The sequence below is a fragment of the Molothrus aeneus genome, chromosome 6 (genome assembly GCF_037042795.1).
Source record: "Molothrus aeneus isolate 106 chromosome 6, BPBGC_Maene_1.0, whole genome shotgun sequence".
Lineage (NCBI taxonomy): Eukaryota > Metazoa > Chordata > Aves > Passeriformes > Icteridae > Molothrus > Molothrus aeneus.
Genome location: NC_089651.1, coordinates 16,478,616 through 16,499,744, shown reverse-complemented (window position 1 = coordinate 16,499,744; position 21,129 = coordinate 16,478,616). Strand labels below are relative to the sequence as shown.

The window sequence follows — 21,129 nt, the reverse complement described above, 5'->3', positions numbered from 1 at the left end:
CTACAGAGGCACCCATCTATTTACACCTGGGAGTGTTGCCAATAGAACAGCTACCAAAAACTTCAAAAGGTTCACATCATGAATAGCAAGCCGCTGGCCAAAGGATTTTATGATGTGACCAGCTGTGTAACACCATATTGAATTAAAGACACGCTGCCCCCCAAAAATGCAAAGAAAGGGCGTTAAACTTATTAAAAAGCTGAAAGATAAACCTCGATTTTTAAAATTAATGTTTTCTACAGGAAAGTATTTTTAACAGGGGAAAAAAACCTCAACTGCACTATGGGACTTTTTAAAGAGCAAATCTAAGCAGCTGTTCCCACCAAGGCTGCTTCAAGCTCAGCGAGCTCCTCTAGCTGAAGCCCCAGCCAGAGCTCAGCCGCTTTGTGATCAGAACATTCTGCTTTAATAAATGGCTCTCTTAAACTCGCTTGGGGAGAGACATGAGTCAACAGAGGAAGAGAGGGATAATGTTTCTGTTGACAAACATTTAACAATTGGCAACAGACAGTAGGAAACGGGGACGAACCCGAAAGCTTGCCAAATAAAGTTATGCTGGAGGAACAAGGCTCCTTCTTGGAGCAGCACTGCAACTCTCCAGATTCCAGAAAAAGATCTGAGAACAACCAAAATAAAAAAGCTGCAGTTGTTGAAGAACGAGGCTCCTAATCCTAATATTTGTGGTGACGTTTTTCCATACCAGCCAGAACGGGTCAGAACTCCTCCGAATCAAATTACTGCATATCCTTTGCCAAAGAGTCTGGTTTTGGTCTCAGTAGTCATCCACGTCTCAGTGTTCACACAAGCCCTTCTGAGCTGCATGAGCAATTTTTCCCCCTCATCTTACAACATTTCTGTAGAAGACTTGCCAAAGCATATGTAGCATCTTGGTCAGACTCCTTATTCAGGCAAGCCAGGACCTTCACTGTCTGATTACGTCCTGGAAACTCAGTTCTCATGAAAGCGCAAACAAAACCCGACTGCAGTATTAAGGGTGAACAAATGCTCCCCTCCAAGCGCTTACTGCTGTTCCAACTTCCAGCCTCCCCGATCGCCACTCAAGATCCAGAGGGAGCCAAAAGCAGCCTCCCTCCTTCCTCCGGAGAGGAGCGGGGCTCAGGAGCGCCCGTGGCCCCGGCCGGAGTTTTCACTCCGGCTCCAGCTCCCTCCCGTGGGCAGCCGCCCTGCCCTGCTCGGCGCCACGGCCGCCGCCGGACCCGTCCTTACCGCAGCACTTTGCCCACCGCCTGCAGGACCATCTTGCAGCTTAATCCGGGCTTGGGACTCTGGGCGAGCACGGGCCGTTCACCGGGGAGGCTGCAGTGATCCCCCACCATGGTACGGCGGTGCGGAGCGGCGATCGCGGCTCGCTCGGCCCGGGCTCCCCGCCGCCGTCCCGGCCGCCCGCCCCCGCCGGGCCGGCCCCGCCAATGGCGCTGGGGGCGGGCGGTGCCGCGGCTCCTCCGCCCGCCCCGCCCGGCCCCGAACCGGCCCGAGCAGGGCCCGGCGCCGCCCCCGCGCCCCGCGGCGCTGCGGCCGCACGGGCAGCGCGGCCCGGCCGCGTTACACAACCGCGGGCAGCGCCGGCACGGAGAGCGCGGCTGCCCAGCACCAGCACCGACAGTGCAATCCTCCGCCTCTTTTTTTGGCAGCCGGAGAATAAGCAAGGCAAAGCAGGACGGTGCCTGACGGAGCAGGACACGGGGCAAACGTTCCGCTTTGCTGTCTGCGCTACGGGCCCCGTCCGCAGTGGGGCCAGGCTGGACTCCCGCTGGGAAACGAGAATAAAGATGCCTTTTGTGAGCAAGGTTCTGCACTGCTCTCAGCACTCTGTGTGACACGCAAGGGCATGGGCTACCAGAGCTACAGACATAGTGCATGGCAGCCCAGCAGAGGAAGGGTAAAGAAGAAGGCTGTAAACAGCAAGAGATGACTTGCCATTGTGACCAGAGTTAAGAGCAAAGCACTTGGGTAATGGTCCTCAGAGGATGAGTGATTAAGCAGTGTCCCCAAACACAAGGTCCATTGTGACCCACCTTCACTTTTGCCTGGATAAACCACTTGGCCATGCGTTTTCCTAACAGACCTTAGAAAGGCACTGTTAGCCATTACATTAGCCATGCCATGTAAACACCAGTCCACACCCCTTTTGGACAGGCAGCTGTGCCCACTGGTTGCTGATGTAGCATTTAGAGCCAGATCACAACAAAAAATGTGACAGGTGTGGCATAACGTGACCTAGAACAGAAAGTCTTGAGGACATGACTTATTCTGACACACTGAAGCCTGGCCCAGGACATCTCTGAGAAAACAGCGGATTTGCCATTTTATGTGCATTTGCAAGACTGGCTGCAATCGGAAGGGGCAGTTGCCCATTCAGGGTATAGCCAACTGTTCCAGTCTGCCTACTGAACAGGCACATCTTCCCCTGTAAACAGAAGGCAAACAGGCTTGTTGAATTCAGCTTAGCACAAACAGTGACATTGCTGCTGCCACCAACCTGGCATCACCTGGTCAAAGCAGGCCGGAATGTGGCTGCTGTTTGCACAAACCCCAGAAACCGCAGCCCCGTGATGCAACCTGAAGGAACAATGTGCTGCTGCTCAGTCCCAAAGCATCTACCCAGGCAGGGGTGTTGGTCAGCTATGCACTTTTAGTTCCATGTCCAAGTTAGGCCTCCTCACCCTTGTGAAGCAGGAGGTATTTTGATTCCCACTGTACAAGCAATCCACTTAAGATGGAGTTTTAATGACTTCACTGATAGCACACAGGAAGCCTGCAGCTGAACACAGCTCAGTTTTCCACACTGAATTCTGGTGCTTGATACAGGAGATCATCCAACCTGTGAAAAATCTGATGCTCTGTCAACCTTTTCCCCAAGTAAGAGCAACTTGTGACAGTAACATTACAAAGCAAGAGTCCTGGCAAATGGAGGATGGGCACCTGCCCTTGCTTTGTCCACCAGTGAAATCTGGAGAGAGAATTTAGTTTTTTAAAGAACCACCTTAAAAACAACAAGACTGTGATATAAAGCAGCTTAAGTTTTAATAAAAGTCTGTCTATCCAAAGTAAATTAAAGAAAAAATCCAGGGGTAAAACCAAAATAAATACAGCTCTGTGGTATTAGAGTTGTATTAGGAAAGTTAGCCTCTCCGTGACTCCGACTGCAAAACAGTGGCTCTTCAGAGATGGAGGTTCAGTGATCTCACGCAGGTTAGGAACTGATCCTCTTCTGGTAAAACCAAAATATTGACTGAAACGCAACTTTCAAACCTGATCACTTTTTACATAGGTGCAAATAAATGGCTTATTTCTCTCTTATGCTAGCTTCCACATCAGCTCAGCATTTTTCTTTCCCTTTCCTCAACCACATGTCTCTGTGGCACCTATCAGTTTTCCTCTATTCAAGCAGTATTCTCTGTTTTGATCAACTACGTGCTGCAGTTTACCTGTAATACAGATTTTATGCAAGTTGTGGGAAAACCCAGCATCTCTAAGTCAATTTTAAATGCTTCAAAATAATAAAAAACCACATTATTGTAGGAAGCACAACTTAGGCATGCACACTTTACTTATATGGCACCAACATAAATAATTTGAACCACATGTGCAGTACAGATTCTTACAACTTTTCACAAGATTTAGAACACACAAATGGGTTTATTTGAGAGCTGCTTCATCCAGAAAGGAGAGTACTCCATCTACAAGGAGTGTTTATTTGAACACAGCGGCTGGTCTGATCTCCACCTGTGCATATTCGGAAGGATGCATATCTACACTTCCTTAAGGGTGTGTCTGCAGCCATCTGAAATCCTGCCTATTTACATTCATCAGAAGCCTCTTTCACTTGCTTCCTCAACATCCTCTGCATGTAACAACTGTTGCACCTTAGCCCAAGTGTGCTTCAGCAGCGGTGAACTGCTTCAAGGTCCTTACCCATCAGACAGACAGCATTGTGTATTGAAATCATCACTAAACGTTAAGAGGAATACCTGTGAATGGACCTACAAACAGCTTCACGGCTTGTATTGGATCTACAGACACATCAGCAAAACAGTGACATCACCAGAGGCACAGAGGAAGGGCACAGCAGGGCATTGGGAAGAGGGGAGCCCCATTTCTCCTCACTTACACATGAGTACATGTGCTAGCAACGCACTGATGGAAAGCTTTCTACACTGATCCCAACTACCAAGCCAAGGAATGATATTTATAAATTTTATGAATAATGCTTTGTATTTATAATGTTGTTATAAGCAGCAGTTAACCATTATATACTTATTTGCCCCTTTTACCATTCCATAAAATGTACATGTAAAGCAGCCACCACAGGGATGTATTCTGGTACTTGGAGGTTGGCAAAGAAAGGGAGTTGTATTCAACCCAGACAAACAAACAACGTCAAGGGAGGAAAAGAAAGAAAGGTACAATTCAGCATTTATGTGCATAGAAATGAAGCCTTGTAGCATCAGACTGCAAAGTCCTGTTTTAAATTAAGCTTAATTTTATTGTGTGTCCCTGTCTGACATATAACATTTCAATTTTGCAAGCTCATTAGCCCTTTTGTTTGACTTTAGTGTGCCCTGATACCACCTAGCCAAGTACCCTTTCCAGTTACCTCACAGGATACTCCCAGGTGTCTGGAATCACTGAAAATCAGCAATGAGAACATTTTATCCTTTAGCTTGCCTCTAAGCTGTGTTTATACGAGATTACATTTGGTCTCCATTTTGTCATCCTCACACAGCAGCAGATGGCACGAGCAGCTCTGCTCAGTATCAGCACTACGGGCATGGATTTGAGACAGAAGACAGCCTGAAGACAAGTTGTCTCAGTCTCAGAAAGCAGTTTGGAGTGGTCAGAGTGAAGGGAAAATAGATTTTAAAGGTATGTGTTCAGCTCCACTCTTGAGATAATAGCACGAGCAATAGGTTTTCCTGGCCACACACAGTGCAGAAAGTTTATGCATAAAGACTGAGCTCAAAAGCAGCACATTTATAAGTGACAAGGTGCCTACATTTGCTGCTTTACTGAAAACTCTCAAAATAATGACAAGTCAGTGTCTATCCTGCAATCATCCTTGGCTTCATCAATACTAGGGGGTGTTTTTTCTAAAGCAGGCAGAGAGAAAAAAAAAGGGTACACAGTATTCTGACCTCATCCATTACATGAGAAACAATCATTTGCAGCAAGAAAAGCAAATCAGCTCAAAATATCAGTAAAGCTCCATTGGGAACTCAAAATTATACTAAGGCTTTTTGGAAGGGATGCATAAAATGAGAAGAAGCAAGGGTTCATCAAATACCACTTTACATAGTTAAAGAAAGAGCAAAGAAAAGGAAAGAGTGCTGCTGTATCTACTGAACAGAGAAATCGTGATCTCAAAGGTTTTGTATTTCTGACAAGTGTGTAGGTGCATCTATTGTTCTAAAATCCCAAATGTCAAGTTAAGCCAGGTTCAGCAAGTGTGTATGGATGAGAGATGAAGAACGTGAATGTGTTGAAGGAAGCAGCAATAAAAGCAGCTCCACAAGAGATAATCAACTCTACCAGCACTGAACTAATACCTGAGCACTATAAATAAAGGATGGGATGATCACACTCAGACTCTACATGAAGAGGTAATCTGAAATAGAGCAAAGAGTTCATTTTTACCACCTGCATTTCAGCCAGTCCTCCTGAGTCAGCCCACCTAAAATGACAGAAGGCCTCTGAAAACACACACTGAAAGGACACTTGTTTCCTGTGCAGCTGTTCAGGCAAGTTTGTGGCAAGTAGATTCTGACTCAAAGAATTGCCATGGAGTTGGAGTGAAACATCAGATTCAGACATCAGTTAGCAGAAACCCTGAAAACTTACCACTATATATAAAAATAATTTCTTTTTTTGAAAGTTATTCTGAATCCTAGGCAAGTTCTAATGTTACTTCATTCTGCTTAAAGCTTCCCCTGCTTTCAATTGCAAAGGTTCTTTGCTTTATGAACTAAGTTGTTTTAGTACCATCCTAGAGCAGCCTGTTTCAGTGAGGATGAAGCAGCCCCTATACAGTACCTTTCCTACAGAGTTCATTCCAGTGGAGTAAAACACCACCATGGCACAGCCTCAGGAGGCAGAGGGTTTCCCTCATCCCAATCTGCAAAACAATAATCTCAGCACTGCTACAGGAACAATAAACTGGAAAGTATTTGCAAATAAAGAGTTCTAATCTATCACTCTCATAAACTGTCTTCCACAGAGACAAAGTGTGCTTAGCAAAAGCCTAGTAATAGCTTCAGGTGACACTGGGGCTGGAGTGACACACAACATCGGTGTCAGCGAGGGAGAAATCCCTTTTGTTCTTTCGGTGGGGAAAAGGGTGAGAAGAAAACACAAATGACTGAAGGTGTGACAGTGAAGCTAATGCATTTATCCTTCTGAGTGCCCAAAAATGTCTTTCAACATATGCATCTCACCAAGCAAGTCAAAGGAAGAAACCTTGTTAAGCAGAGTACCTGCTGATGGGCTGCACGGGTTCTTACACCACACTGTAAGGATTGAGATGCTGAATTTCCACCATTGCAGCTGCTGTTAGTTCCTTCCCAGAGATAATACAAGTGACAATTTCATCTCAAATATTACCATTCCTTTTTTTTTCTTGCCCTAATTTTAAAGTTTAGCTAGGCTTCACTCCAGGGAAGCATTAATGCAATATGCATTTCATACAGAAAACCTAAAATGAAAGACTTCTGTTCTTTCTTTTCCTCCCCCAAAAACACTGAACCTCAAGCTTCATATAAAGAGGTAAAACTTCTAAAACTTGGCTAAAAAATTCTCCCCGGGGATTGTTTAACATATTCAGAACTACTTGCTACATATATACAGAACTCTCCCTGTAAGTTTTACAAGACAACTACTGTTTCTACAGACTTGGGTAAATATGGCATGGAAAATTAAATCCTAATTGCAAATCGGCACAAAACTCTGGGCTAAGGAGTCAAAGGTGTAATCAGCACAGGAAAGGAGGGTATCTGTGGCAGCAGTGTTATTGGTCAGGACTATCTATGCTTGGGTGGGAAAGGCACAGAAGGAAAGAAGGGAGATGCTGGGAGTGAACTTGCAGAGTTTTCCCAGACAGATGGAGAGACACAAAGGAAATAAAAGTTTCCCTCCTTTTTGGTGCTAAGAATGGCTTTGTTTCAGTACAGTAAATGATTTTATCTGGTAATGCCACATTTAGATGACAGCACAAGGAAAAAAACAATTCATGCAATAAGCATGAAATTTATTCTCTGAGATTTTTCCCCAGGCATGCATTACAAAATATAACACACAGAGTTTACATTATGTAATGAGATACTATTTGTTGTCATTCCTGGCATTTAGAGAATAACTCCTTAGCTACAACTTCTGAAGAGCAGGACCACAAAATCCAGACGTCACAAAATTAACTTGCTTCACACCCAGACCAGTGCAAATTTGCATTCCACACTCAACACGGAGATGCTTCATCCAAGCTAATTTGATTTCTTAATACTGCTCAGGCCCAGAGCACAGATTTAGCCATGTAAACAATGTCACAAAGTTCCTAAGCTACAAGCTGAAATAGTTCAGATTTCTGATCCTGGTGAAGAAGCTTGCAGCCAGCGCTCAGCAAAGGCTGAGTACCAGCAGTGTTTGTGCTGGGCAGCTCAGCCCGGAGGAGGGGCCGGTTCCCAGTAAAACCTGTCCGGTCAGCCTGCCAGCCAAGGTGTGTGCTGGACATGGACACTGGGATCACTGGGATCCACACACACACAGGCACACACACCCCAGCTTTGGCACAGCTCAAGTTTCACTGCTGCTGTTTCAAAACAGTCGCGGAAGTAAAAGCGTGAAGATCTTGCCTTTGAGGAATCCTCAAAACCTCAAACACTGCTAAGTATTTCAAGCCATTTGAAAACATTAACAATTCTTATTCAGCATGTGAAATGAGACATGTGCAAATTTACTGGGGAAAAAAACCCTGACGTTTTATAGGACAATTCCTGACACTTGGTTATAGTAAAAACCTTGTACACAAGAACCTGTAACACCCTCCCAGCAGTCTTGGCTGTGTCTGCAAGAGAGCATGTGGGACATAAATACTTATGTAGCTACAGCCACACTAAACTGCATAACGTGAGTAGCTTGCTTGGTGTTTTCCTAAAACTTCCTACACAAATACAGCCTAAAGTTTTAATACTCTGATTTTCTGAAGAAGAAAATGGCTTCAAAGCTATTCACTTACCCATTTGATTTGAATACTTTGATGATACAGAACTCCCAGCACTTTACAAAACTCAACACGATCATATATGGTCTTGAGACCAACCCTCTCCTACAAATTCTGGACAGATTTGAACAAAGAGTGGCAGAATAATACAATATAAGGTTAAGGCTGCCATACATGTTTTTTCAGGCTCTGCACTAATATATTCTGGAAGTGCACTGGCCTAGTTTAAAGAAGAGCTGGTAGAATAAAAAAAGCTTGTGTACACAGGACTGTTGGGTTGTATCATGTTCATTGTTTCTAACTAACATTTCTCCAAAAGCAAGCTAAGCCACTGAGGGAAATCATGGCAGTAGTGAAAACCCCCCCCCCAAAAAAAAAAAAAAAACCAAACCAAAAACCACCAAAAAGGGGAAAATTTGTCAAAAACATCACTTCTCTTTATACAAAGATAATACAAAACAGAAATACTTGAATTATCTCAAACCATCACAGGTTTCCATTTTAGGCTCAGAATATTTGAGAGCTGTTTCTTAAAGTGAACCTCCTGGAAGCTTACAGAGTTCATGAAAGGGTCTACTTATAACAGAATTGCCTTCCAAACTTCAGTAAAATTATCACTCTACATGACACAAGTATTTATTACTTTGACAGCCTTGCACTGCTGAAACAACATAAAATAAAGGAAATTAACCCAACTCTCATCTGATCAAGGAAGAAGTCAGAATATACAATGGAATAGCCCTGAGTTTAAGCCAGTCATGGAGAGACAGGGGTTTAAATTAACACCATTAAGCACATATCTGTCATTGAGCAATACTGGTGTATAAGAGGCTTTTCTGATGCTGTCTTCCTTTAAATCTCCATTTTGCCTAGAATTTGTTCTATGGCTACATTTTCACCTTTCCCCCCATAGTCCATTACAACACCTGAATGAATGTTTATTTACTAGGAAACAAAAGCACTGGCTGACAGAAAAGCTTTGCTGTTCTGGTTAGACAAGATTGCCATTTGTCATGTTTTAGTAATGCAGTAAGAAAATTAGCCTTGCCTGCCCTCAGACAAAAGAAAAGTCACACTTAAGGTACTGGACAGAAACTGAGGACAGGATACCACTGTGTCTACCAAGACTATTCTGTATGAACTTTGCCAAATAAATCTCTTCCCCAGTTCTACAGCCAAAGCTAAAGAAATTACTATAATCTACATTTTGCATTTCTTGCTTTGCATACTTTTCCTAAACTACTTGCTTTCAGGACTTTGTCAATACCAATATGTACTGAGACTACAGGGATCAATGGGTAATTATGTCAAACTACTGTAATTCCTATTTAACTGAGAAATACCATTACTGTGAACATAGCAAAGACATCTTTTGAAAATGTCTGATGAAAATTGCTTCATGACTAGGAAGAGGCACGGAAGCTGCAGTGTTACTGCAAGGATGTACAGGCAGGTAAGGGAGATACATAAATATATAAATATATATAAATTATACCTAAATTCAGTGATAACACAGTACTTAAAAGTATTTTCACATTTTTCTAGGCTTCTCACTGGGGAGGGGAAAGTGAACACTAGGAGATGTATTCACCCTGCATCTTGAGCTACTTCTACACTTTGAAGGAACGCTACGTGCATCAAGGAGATGTGCTCCAACACACAGTAAGTGAACCTTTCCCTTTCAATGTTCTGCTCTAAAAATTGTTTGAAACTGGGGAAAATACACACTGTTCTACTATGCAAATAGCAACTTCCCTGTATAATTATAGTGCATTTTGCTGAGAATTGCATCATGACTAGAATACTACCAAGAGGGCAAACATGTAACCACTATTCCTGGTTTGTTAGAAAATTTTTCCCACATTACATAAACACGTACACACCCGGACTTGGGCAGCACCATCAATCTTTTCATTGTCTTTACTTTAGTAAAGGAACAGCTATTTTTCATTACAGTAGCTTTATTTTTATTAATGTTATGAAACAGATATTAAATTTTCTCCTTCAGCTTTCTTCACTGTTACTTTTCCCTTGTCTTTACCACAGTTGCCTAAACTTTTTGTACTGGCATGCTAATTTAAAAAATAAACCTTAAAACTTCAGTAAAAGTATTCACTTCTAAATGTGTATTGAACAGAAGAAGAGTGTCAAGGATTCTCCTGATGTTTTGTTAAAATGAATGTGTGCACAGCTGACAAAAAGCATAAATAGGATGTATTAATAGGATTGCACACATTAACCAGAAGCAGCAAAACTAAAACATAGCAGATAATTGAAAATATCATCAAAACTTTACAAGCTCTTCCAATGTTGACCAGAAGTATGAACCATGCAAATTTCCTCTGAACAGATGCAGCCTTATATGATTTTAATTCTAGACATATCTCTGACAAAAAGTCAGCCAGTTCCACACCTGAGCAAGTCACATTAAAAGAAAAGACACAACAGCTAAGAATTAAGCAGCTCAAAAGCTAACATTAGTATACGAAGTCCACATTCAAGCATCTGTCTGATTATATGTTGGAATTCAGTTTTTCATTTCTTGGCCTGAAGGGTGCTAAAATACAGAATATATTCTGCTCCCAAATATTCCCCTACAGGCTTAGTGTTAGAGCAAAAAGGGCATGGTATTCTAACTAACTCTACAGGGTAAAATAATTTCCTTATTTTCTCCCCAATACATGTTCCATTTTTATACAAAGAACAAATGGTCAACTAAATGAATTTTTTTAAAATAATTCTTTTATCATAAAACAATATACTTGCTGCTTTTAATGACACAATATTCAAAACATAGCTACTGCTGTTTCTGAAAGTAGTGAAATATTTTATTCCACAAATTAGGCTTTGCTTTGTTTGCATACGCAAGGTGTTCATGCATATTTGGAACCTAACCAGAGCTATAGTGTTTGTATGGTGATTCTTGTATGAGGGATGTTGTTTCTTGTCTTTTCCTATGAATAAATTCATAAAGAAAATGAAAAAAGACCCACCTAGCTGAAGTCAGTATTCATTCCCATCACAGTGTGGGTGCATATCAAAACACAGCACAGACAGAAGTAATACCAGTGAGAAGTCACATCCTGCTGCCAGTCCAGGCAGGGACAGACACCCAATGCCCTGTAACCCCAGGCCTCTCCACAGCCCATAAAATCCTTTCTGTGTGCCTGATGGAAGAGGGAAGGTCTAGGGGTTAAAGGAAGATGTTCACTTTCCAGCCCAAAGAAAATGGAGGAGTAACTATGCTTCACTGTCCAAGGATTCAGAGAGTCCTTTGGAAAACAAACCTCCCCAGACAAAACTTTATCTTTTTAACAGCCAGTTGGAGAGGGGATGATGTAGCATGGATTCACCTGGTAGCAACCAGCAGGTAGTAATGTACAACTCCTCTGAGCTTTCACCTCACGTGGCTATTGCTTTTTCTTCACCAGTAGTGGTTTGTTAGGGGACAGCAGTTTTCAAGACAAGACAAAATGTGCAAGGCTTAACTTAAAATTTCTATAGAGACAAGATCTGTCAGGTATAGTCAGCATTGCTTGCCCCTTCTTGTGGTTGAGTTGATCTGTTTTAACCTTGTAGATAAAATCAAAAGTTGTGTCCCCACTATGGTTTTTACAGCTTACATATTCTGATTATTTCACAATGAAAAAAGACTTTTTTGATTGAAGAAGGTATTTTGCCTACATCAATACAGCAAGGTAGCAAAGAGCTGCTACTGCAGACACAGCACTTCTGAGGAAACCTGTGCTCTGCACACACGTTTTAGAGTCACCTCTCACCCATGCCTCTGAGCTGTCCAAGTAAAACAAGCTATACTGGTAAAATAAACACATTTTGCCAATAAGTACACTTGACTTCGTTCCAGTGCAGGTGTACTCTCAAAAACCTTCTTCATACCCCAACCAACAACGCCAGGAGACATTTGGAGCGGTGACAAGACTTGCACGGGTAACGCCCAACTTTTCCACCCAGTGATTCACACGTTTCCTCCAGTGGCATGCCAGGCTCCTACACCACAGAACCTACCCAGAGCTTCCCTGAAAAGCCTGATTTACTGGGATTGCACAAATCAAAGGTCCTGCACGTGCAGGGGATGCTGCAGCCACCTACCTGCTGCTCAGGAGCCCACAGAAGAACGCAGCCAAGGCAGGGTGGCTGCCCCATGTCCAGAGGTTCTTTCCAGGAGCCCTTGGGCAATCAGGTCCAGGCCACAGACTGAGCTCCCACACCTGGGGATGCTCAGCTACACTTTATGCCAGCACACCACAGCAACCAGAGCGGTTCTGGGGTCAGAACCAGCCTTCAGTTCTTGTCTGCCTTCCATCTAGTTACCCCAGGAGTGAACCCAAAGCTCTATTAGCTAAAGCACACCTCCCAAAAAGGCATCTGGCTTCAACTTTTGTATCTGACAAGGAAGAAAAATCAGTGATTTTTGCAGTAGTTTGTTTCAATGGCTGATCACATCCATTGTTAAGCCACACATCCTTTGAATATTTGAAACCTCCTTATTTTAACAAACATATTTCCAATTATAATTGCCATCCTTTCTCTGTTACAGCTTTCTTCTCCCTTTCTTTAAACTTCATTAGTTAGATATTATATTCACCTCTTGATCTTCTGAGTAATTTTTTTAGAAATCTCCTTATGCCTCATTATTAGAAAGCTTTTTCCCCAGTCTTTGAATACTGCAGGTCTTTTCAACCTTTCTAATTTAGAAGGTATTGAAGTGCGTACTCAAAACAGTGAAAGCATAACTGCTCAAAAGATCTGGAGCTCTCCTAAAATCTTAATAGGGCTGAACAAGCACACAAAATTTCATCTGGATCTCCATTCCCCAAAAAATTAAATAACCTGTTGCAAGCTGTAAATGTTTTAAGTTTCTAACATTTAGAAGTTCAGAGAATACTCACATCCCAAATCAACAGAAAGAATGCTACTTCTCATTATTTCATCAAGGAAAGAAAAAGCTATTAAATCATCAATTTATTTACATTATCCAGAGAGAAGAGCTATAAATATAACTCTTGTTTTATAAATATTTAATCAGCTTAGTAACAACAATTAGAATAATTTCATCATCACCATGGGTTATGCTACCTTTGATTAAAAACCTCACAGAGAAAATACTGTTTCTCTTGTAATCCCTTTTTTTCCCCTTTCTCACCCACAACCAAAGGGATGGAAGCCACAGCATGGTCATTCAAAATTAGGTTGTAAGAAACAAATGGAGAGCACATGGCAAAAATGTTATATCCTCCTTCCATAGAGAATTATCACTGTGCTGATTCCACTGTCATCTTTGAATACCCTTGAGCAAAGAGCAGTTATTGATTTGAGCCAAATTATCTGACCCACGGGAGAACATGATACAGCCTAAAACTTGAATGAGTTGTGTCTTATCATCTGCTAGTGTGACCATTAGCAGGGGAAGCCACTCAGCTCCACTCTACACTTCACTGCCCAGTGTCTCCACTGCCTTCCTTATACTCGGAAAGGGAAAATGCCTTCTCCCATCCCTTACAAGGAACACATTTGGAGTGCAGCAGTGAGAGAGCCCAAAGTAAGTCATGTCCCCTGATTCCTTCAATACTGTTCATTGTCTCACTTTAAAAAATGCTACTTTAACGTGCAGAACTCAGGAAAGATAACCAACCATACTTGAACTTGCTGAAAAACATGACCCACCCTCACTCTCCCCATAAACACACTCCAAATACTCAATATCACTGAGGTACTTGATGGATGAGAAACCCAAGGCTTATGCAAGTCAGAACTTGCAGACATTTCCAAACTTCAACATGTTACACCTCTACTAAAAGTGAAAGCTGCAGTTCACCCTCTCCAGGGCTTCATTTACTGCCTCATTTCTAATTCCAGACAATCAGTTTCCAGCAAAACTTGAAAGCCCGTGCTCTCTCACCATGCAACAAAGGAAGCCAGATTTTCCTCCTGTACTGTAGACATGTGCTTTTGTACAACAACTTCTATTAGCAGATTGTTGCTTAAGAGAAACAGACTGGCAGTGAGAAACAGCTCAGCAGCTTGGCATTTGTTCTACTTGTGTAACCCTTCACAAACAGCCTTGTATTTCCATGAAGGCAACAAACATCTGCTCTGTACACACACAAATATTAAATAATCCAGAAGCTGCAATGCTGTTCAAAAACTGGCTGAATGGATACAGAGAAACAAAACCTGACTCATATTCTCATGCTTTAAGACCTAGGAGTGAAATTGAGTGAAATCCTTGCAAAGAATTGGCAAAGCTGTAGTGCCCAGCGTGGGCAAGTACATCAGTTCCCATAAATGAGTGATAAGACCATACACAGAGCAAAAGCACCCACAGCTACTTGTCCCATTGTCCAAGGTGCCAGGACATGGTGTTAAGTACTGCTGTTGGAGGAAGTCAGAAGTGCTCCAGAACACAGGAAAACACTTGGAGAAACAGAAGGCTGGGACTTGAGAATGGAGAGGTGCAATCCAAGTGGAGCTGTTCAGTGCACATTCATGTATCAGAGCACTGGGAGAAAACACAGTGGCTGTGGCTCACCATGGTTGAAGATTACCAAAAAACAATCATCTCCTCACAGTCTTGCAGTTTTCTGACCACCCTCTGAAGGAACACTAAGCAGTAAAAATAAAGAAAATCAAGCCTGAGCATTAAGTCTGAAACTTGAAATGTGTAGAACTCTGAAGAATGCATTTGGGACAACTAGGAAATTACATTCCTATGTATGAGATGAAGCACGGTCTGAAACACTTCATAAGTATTTTTTTACTCCTCAGTGAGCTGTCTATTTTGAAATTGTATTGCCATATCCCAGTATGCACTTACAGGGGAGCAGACAAATTACAATTAGTTTTCAAGAACATGACAATAAAAATATTTAACCTGTATTGCAACATAGTTTGTAACACAAACTGCCTCATCATTACACTTACTCATGCTATAGAACAGATTTAGTATTTATATTTATCAGATTTACTGTGATGTTTACTACTGATAAACTATTCTGTGCATACAGAAGTGGAAATTCATGCTTTTTATTTCCTATTGAGAGTGCCATGGTAGCAAAGTTGAAAACTTACTATTCTATCCAGATTTTCAATACATGTAGAATATAAAAAGCTCAATTTCTTTATTCAGTCCACGAAATTTCTCCAAAACACTAAAAGACATTCTCCCTCCCATCAAAAGTACTTTAGAACTAGAGTCAGTGTAAATGCTGATGGCCTGAGCAAACTTACACATGACATAACTCCTTTCCAGAGCAAAACAGAAGAATGGAAACTGATGATTCCAAAACCACATTCTGAAAAACCAAAACCCTTACTTTTCTTGAACCATTTTTAGGAGAGCTTATTCATAGGACTTCTCTCATACACACTGCCACACTACTATTTGCCCCACAGCTGACCATTGTGACTCCATCTGTTGATCACATACACTGCATCATTGACTGCACAAATCACCACCAGAGAGCAAAATTATGGGGTTTTTTTACTTAAAAGGAGAGCATCAAGAAGAGATGTGAACCCTAACTTGGTTGAAATTGCCTCCATGAACGTAAAATTTATTTTTGTAAACACCATAGCAGTGGATTTGACTTTAAAACATAGCAGCCTCAAATTGTACTATTTTAAATTGGAATGCTGAAATAGGAATAATGTTCAAAATTTAAGGTGGGAAAAGGTTGAAGCTACTCTTGTTCACAGAATATGGGATACAATTGGCATAGATGTTAAAATCTAAACTAATTGACTTGGTTTTGGAGAAATGTGATTGCCACACCTAGATATCCTTCCAAGTCAGAAGAATCATTCTGTTGCTCTCCTGTACATTTTTACTGTCCTTACAAATATATAAGGATTGCAGTCTGAGAGGGCTACAGTTACTTTTCTATGTGGCTTAAGTACATGTTCCTGCTTTGCCACTGCTCTTTGTAAAACTTACTCTCAAGTTTAATAGCCTGTGACAAAAACTAACCCATAAAACTGAAAGCAAGGGATTTGGGACAAGAGCCTGGAAGACAAGGAGGAAAATAATGACAATCTTTCTATGTTTCAAAGCCTGGGTCGAAGTGGCCTAATAAAAACCACACATCCAGCTCTTTCTGTCACCTCTTGGCTGGTTTCTGTCTGATCCAACTGTGCAAGCAGATGCTGAAGGGATGGGCAGTGGAAGAAGGGGCTGCTTCCCCAGGGCCCAGCCCAGGGGCTCTGGGGAGGCTGCAGCTGCCCAAGGCTCGTGCTCAGCAGCTGCCGTGGGCACCCAGTCACTGCCTGCTGGCTTTTGTGTTTCAGAACAGGGAGAAAACACATTTTTCTCCTCCCTTGTCTGGGAAACAGGAAACACATTCTTATAAAGACTCTCCCACATACAGACTGGGCAGGAAAAAGGTGGAGTTTGGCAACATTAAGATTTGTTCTTCAAATGCAGACCAGTAATTATTGTAAGGTAAGCGACAGGATGGCTGGGCTTACTAATGTTTACTCACCCTGGTGCAGCTGTTTTCAAATGTATTTATATGTAATGCAGACTTACCCATAAATGTAAAAATCAGTTATTTTTACCCGAGTTTTCAGGTGGTGAGACCCTTGCACAGACTTTATTTACCTTTACATAAATGTGACAAATGTAAATAAATGTCTTTCTCAATAACTGTACAAGTTAATTCGTTCTTATGAGCCTTATAAAGTGGCTAGACATTTTTATCCATGTTTTATAAAGTATGCTGTTTCAAGTGGAGAATACAGCTCTCCAGAGCACAGGAAAGTTCTACACCTCCACTTCAGAAACCATAAATCAATAGTAATATTGTCTTTAGCTCAGGGGAAAAAAAAAATCATTAGGACAGAAATATGTGTGGGTTTTCTAGGAAGGTCACTCACTTGCTAATAAATCTGTGTTTGAAAGGACAGATCTTGTTGATCAAATGTGCATCAGGAACACATTAAAAATAAGTAACAGAAAAAGAATTAGTATGAATAGAAAGTTCTCCACTGAAAAAAACCACCAAGATGTTGGTTTGACACTATTTGTTATGAGCTACCCCAAAAAAAGGCCTAAAATAGCTTGATTGCATCACATACTAAGTTTGAGATGTTACTCACCTTTGCAGGAAGCACCTAACATCCAGACTGCTGAGTATTACAGTGCTAATCTGGATGGGAATCCACCTCTCTTTTTTCAAAAGTTATAATTCAGCCATTGAGAAATTAATATTTTTTTAGTGAAAACATTAAACGAACCTGCAAAAAAATCTGATTACTTTCAGTTCCTACACACGTACCTAAACTTGAGCTTGTCAAGGTCAGACTCAACAGCCTTTTAGAGCTTACAAAAAAATAGGTTTTTTGGTTTTTTTTTTAGTAACCCTAAGTGCAGTGTCTTGAGCATATTACAAAACACAGCACTTAACCCCATAAAATTATTTAAATATGTAGTCAGTGTAATACCTCTTTGGTGTTCTGTGAGCCCTCACTCATTACAAAAATCCTCTCACAAGCTCCATGAAATCCAATTATAATGAAAAAATGATTAAATGCCCCAGAGAAAATGCCTTGTTACTGTATCTTGAATACATCCATAATTAAAACTGACTGAGAAGGCAAACACTTGTCTTGAAAAATAATGTGTTCAACACCTTTGAGTAATGTAGCTGCATGACTGCTGTGAAATAAAGCACCCAAACCTATAAACCCAAGAGGCACAGAGGCAGCAGCAGTGGTGCTGCTGCTCCCTCCCATTCAGCAGGAGCCTCTTGCCAATGCTTGAGGTTCCTAATCCTGAGCACCCCGTGGCATCACTGCTGTTCTCTCCCACATAGATTAAGTGAAAGAACTCCCATTTTCTTATAGCTAAGCTGGCAGCATTAAGCACAGTGATGAATGATGGTGTATGCTGCATTGTTGGCAGGACACAGCCCTGAGAATTGGAGACTTTAAAAAAAAAATCATTAACAGGTTTTGGTTTTGCTTTTTCTTCCTTAGTTTAAAAAGGGGGCTATATTCAAGAGTCCCCTCAAGACAGCTACAAGGAAAGAAACTTCAATTTATATCATCATTATTATAGGTATGATTTGACAGTGGGCATAGGAAGAAAGCATGCTCCCAGTTCACTTTTAATGGAAAGTCTGAATTCACTGAAAAATGCTTTTTAAATGGCTACACTTAATACAATTATTCAGTATCCTTTCACAGCAACAACCCCTTAAAAGGCTCTAGTCCTCAGAGCATCTTAGGGGGAAGAAGCAGGAATAAACTGTCCAGTGCATATCAAGCTTCTGTATCTGCAATTCACAGTAACTGGTATAAAAGCTGACAGTTAATTTATTGCCCCTAGTTATTACTAATGAGCTATAAATTTGGCTGTTAATAGTTCTGGTGTAAAACAAATAAATTATATGGCCAGTTTTAGTGGGCACTTCTTATCCTGCACACATACAATTTTCATTACAAGCCCTAACTACAGTATGTACTCCAGAAAGCAGTTTACTTGTAGGGACAGAGGGACGTGGCAGAGAAGATGCCAAAAATTTTTTAAAAATTAGGCATCTGAAGTGTTTAGTTGTTCCCTGTTCTGGCCCCAGATTGTTAATGGAACATCTTTGTAATACTCAAATCCTAAAATGAGCACTTCCTACCACCTGAGATTCTGTATAAGAGCAAGACTTGGCAGTTCTCTTGAATTTGTATGACAACACTGTTTTATATCAAGAGGTGAGACATTCCCATTAAGTAAATACATACACTATGGGGGGATTAAAAAAAAAAAAAGAAAGAAAAAATAGAGGGAGGGAAGGATACACACAAGGCCTGCAAGAGCACATTCTGGAGTTCTGAATTAAATCTTTGCTTCTGAGAGAGACTTATAAAATATCCATTAAGTTGCTGTTAGCTGCATGTAGATAAGCTGTGAGAATGAACATGTATTCCTATAGGTTGTTCTTTGATTTAAATATTTCCAAAAGTTGGGAGACAAACTGACCAGGCTAGTTTTAAGAATATGTATCAAAATGAGCATACTTCTGTGCCACAGCCTGAGTCTTAATCACTTTTTCATATTAAAAAAAAACAAAACAAAAACTTTTCTAATATGATACTAAAGTATCAACTGGCAGAGAATACTGCCAGTTGAAACTTTAGTATCATATTAGAAATACTGCAGTTTCAGAACTACATTATAAAATTATTTTACACTATATGCCCCTGTGATCTATATAAATGGCTGACAAAGAGGTTACTCCCCCCCAAAAAATTGATATTTAATGTAAACACTTATTTTCTGTAAGTCATCTGCAGCATTCACCATGAAGAAGGCCCAGTTCCAAATCCATATTTGGGAATAACACTATTAATATAACACCAATGACTCACAGTGCAAGTTCTAATGAAATCTTTTATTTAGAAGCATTACATTTATAATACTTTCCCCATATAAGGCTTGCAGTTTAAGCCTTTACACATACATTGTAAGCAAATAGAAAAATGCTTAAACTACTTTTGAATGCTCACACACGCAAAAAAAATTCCAAAGAAAACACATGTGAGATCATAAATCTTGTGTTGTAGGAGAAATCCTACATGCACAGCTAGGCTGAATATAAAGGGCAATGGAATCCCAGAATGGTTTGGGTTGGAAGGGACCTTAAAGGTCATCCAGTTCCAGCCCCACTGCAATGGGCAGGAAACCTCCCACTAGACCAGGTTCAAGGCCCCATCCAACTGGCCTTGAACACTGCCAAGGAGGGGGTATCCACACCCTCCCCATAAGCTGTTCCAGGGCCCCAGCACCTCACAGCAGAGAATTTCCCCTCTTTCAGTTTGAACCCCTTACTACAGGTCCTGATAAAGCAGCATCCCTCTCCTGCTTCCCTGTAGGCTCCCTTCACATACCAGAAAGCTGCTGTGAGTTCTCCACACAACCTGCTCTTCTCCAGGCTGAACAACCCCCAGCTTTCTACAAACTACTTCCTACAATTTTCTCAACCTGAATAGTTTAAATAGTTTAAAGGGGGAAAAAAAACCCCTCCCAACCCTCTATGAAACAAACACCATTCCTGAAGGTGAAGATTTACTCAAAGATCCAGAATTACCATTCTAGAAGAGGTTTGGTATTTTGCACTGTATTTCAAACTTAGCAAACACAGAGTAAGGTGGACAGTAGCAGGAGTGCCCAGGATGCATAAATAATGCCCAAATGTCATGGAATTGCTGCAAATGGTAAGCAATAGTCACCACAGGGTGACAGGGAGAAGACTACAGTCAATCCTGCTGTTTGCTTTCAAGGCCCTTGCATTCATCATCACCCTCTTTCCCCAGCTTTTGATGGCTCCATAACCTCTCCATACTGTTCCTGCAGTACAGCCAACAGGAAAACAAAAGGGCAGAGCACAGGAGCCAGAGCCTGTAGGAATGAACCTTCCCAGCACAGCAGGGCAGCAGTGGTCAGGAACAGCCAGAAACCCTTCCTGTGTGTGGGACATGGTGCGAGGCTGGAATCCTGTCCCCATCCTTTGGCTGTGTCACTGTGCAGTTATGGAATGGCAGACATGGGATGCAGGGGAGTGAGTGGGAGACTTGAGCAGTGTTCTATAAAGGAAACTTCTGCTGTTTATAGCATGAGAGTATTTGCCACATTTTGCTTGTCCTCAGGGGCTGCTCTCCCTCTATACACACCCAGCAGTCAGAGCTGCCTTAGATGTCTACATCCAAACACCATCCCTGCATAGACTGCAGCAACCCTCATTCTCCAAAAGCAGTAAAATAAGGGCATTCTATGATGTGTAAGAAGCCATCTCACTTTGTAACTGAGGCACATGAATGAAGATCACTGTCAGCTTCAGAAAGTGTAGGAGTAAAGCTGTAACTAAGTTACAAATGAGGAGAGGGCTACA

The 21,129-nt window shown here is 41.6% G+C and overlaps 1 protein-coding gene across 2 annotated transcripts in view; it reads right to left on the bottom strand.

Annotated features, from left to right (window-relative positions):
* MOB2 (MOB kinase activator 2) overlaps positions 1-21,129 on the bottom strand; it is a 109,110-nt gene that overhangs the window by 28,402 nt on the left and 59,579 nt on the right. The window contains exon 1 of one of the 2 annotated variants that reach the window (XM_066552495.1): positions 1,228-1,396. The exons of the other annotated variant lie outside the window; for it this stretch is intronic. Coding sequence (XP_066408592.1) covers positions 1,228-1,337 — 110 coding nt within the window. The 5' untranslated portion in view covers positions 1,338-1,396. Of the gene's footprint in view, positions 1-1,227; positions 1,397-21,129 lie in introns of those variants that run through there. 2 annotated transcript variants of the gene reach the window in all.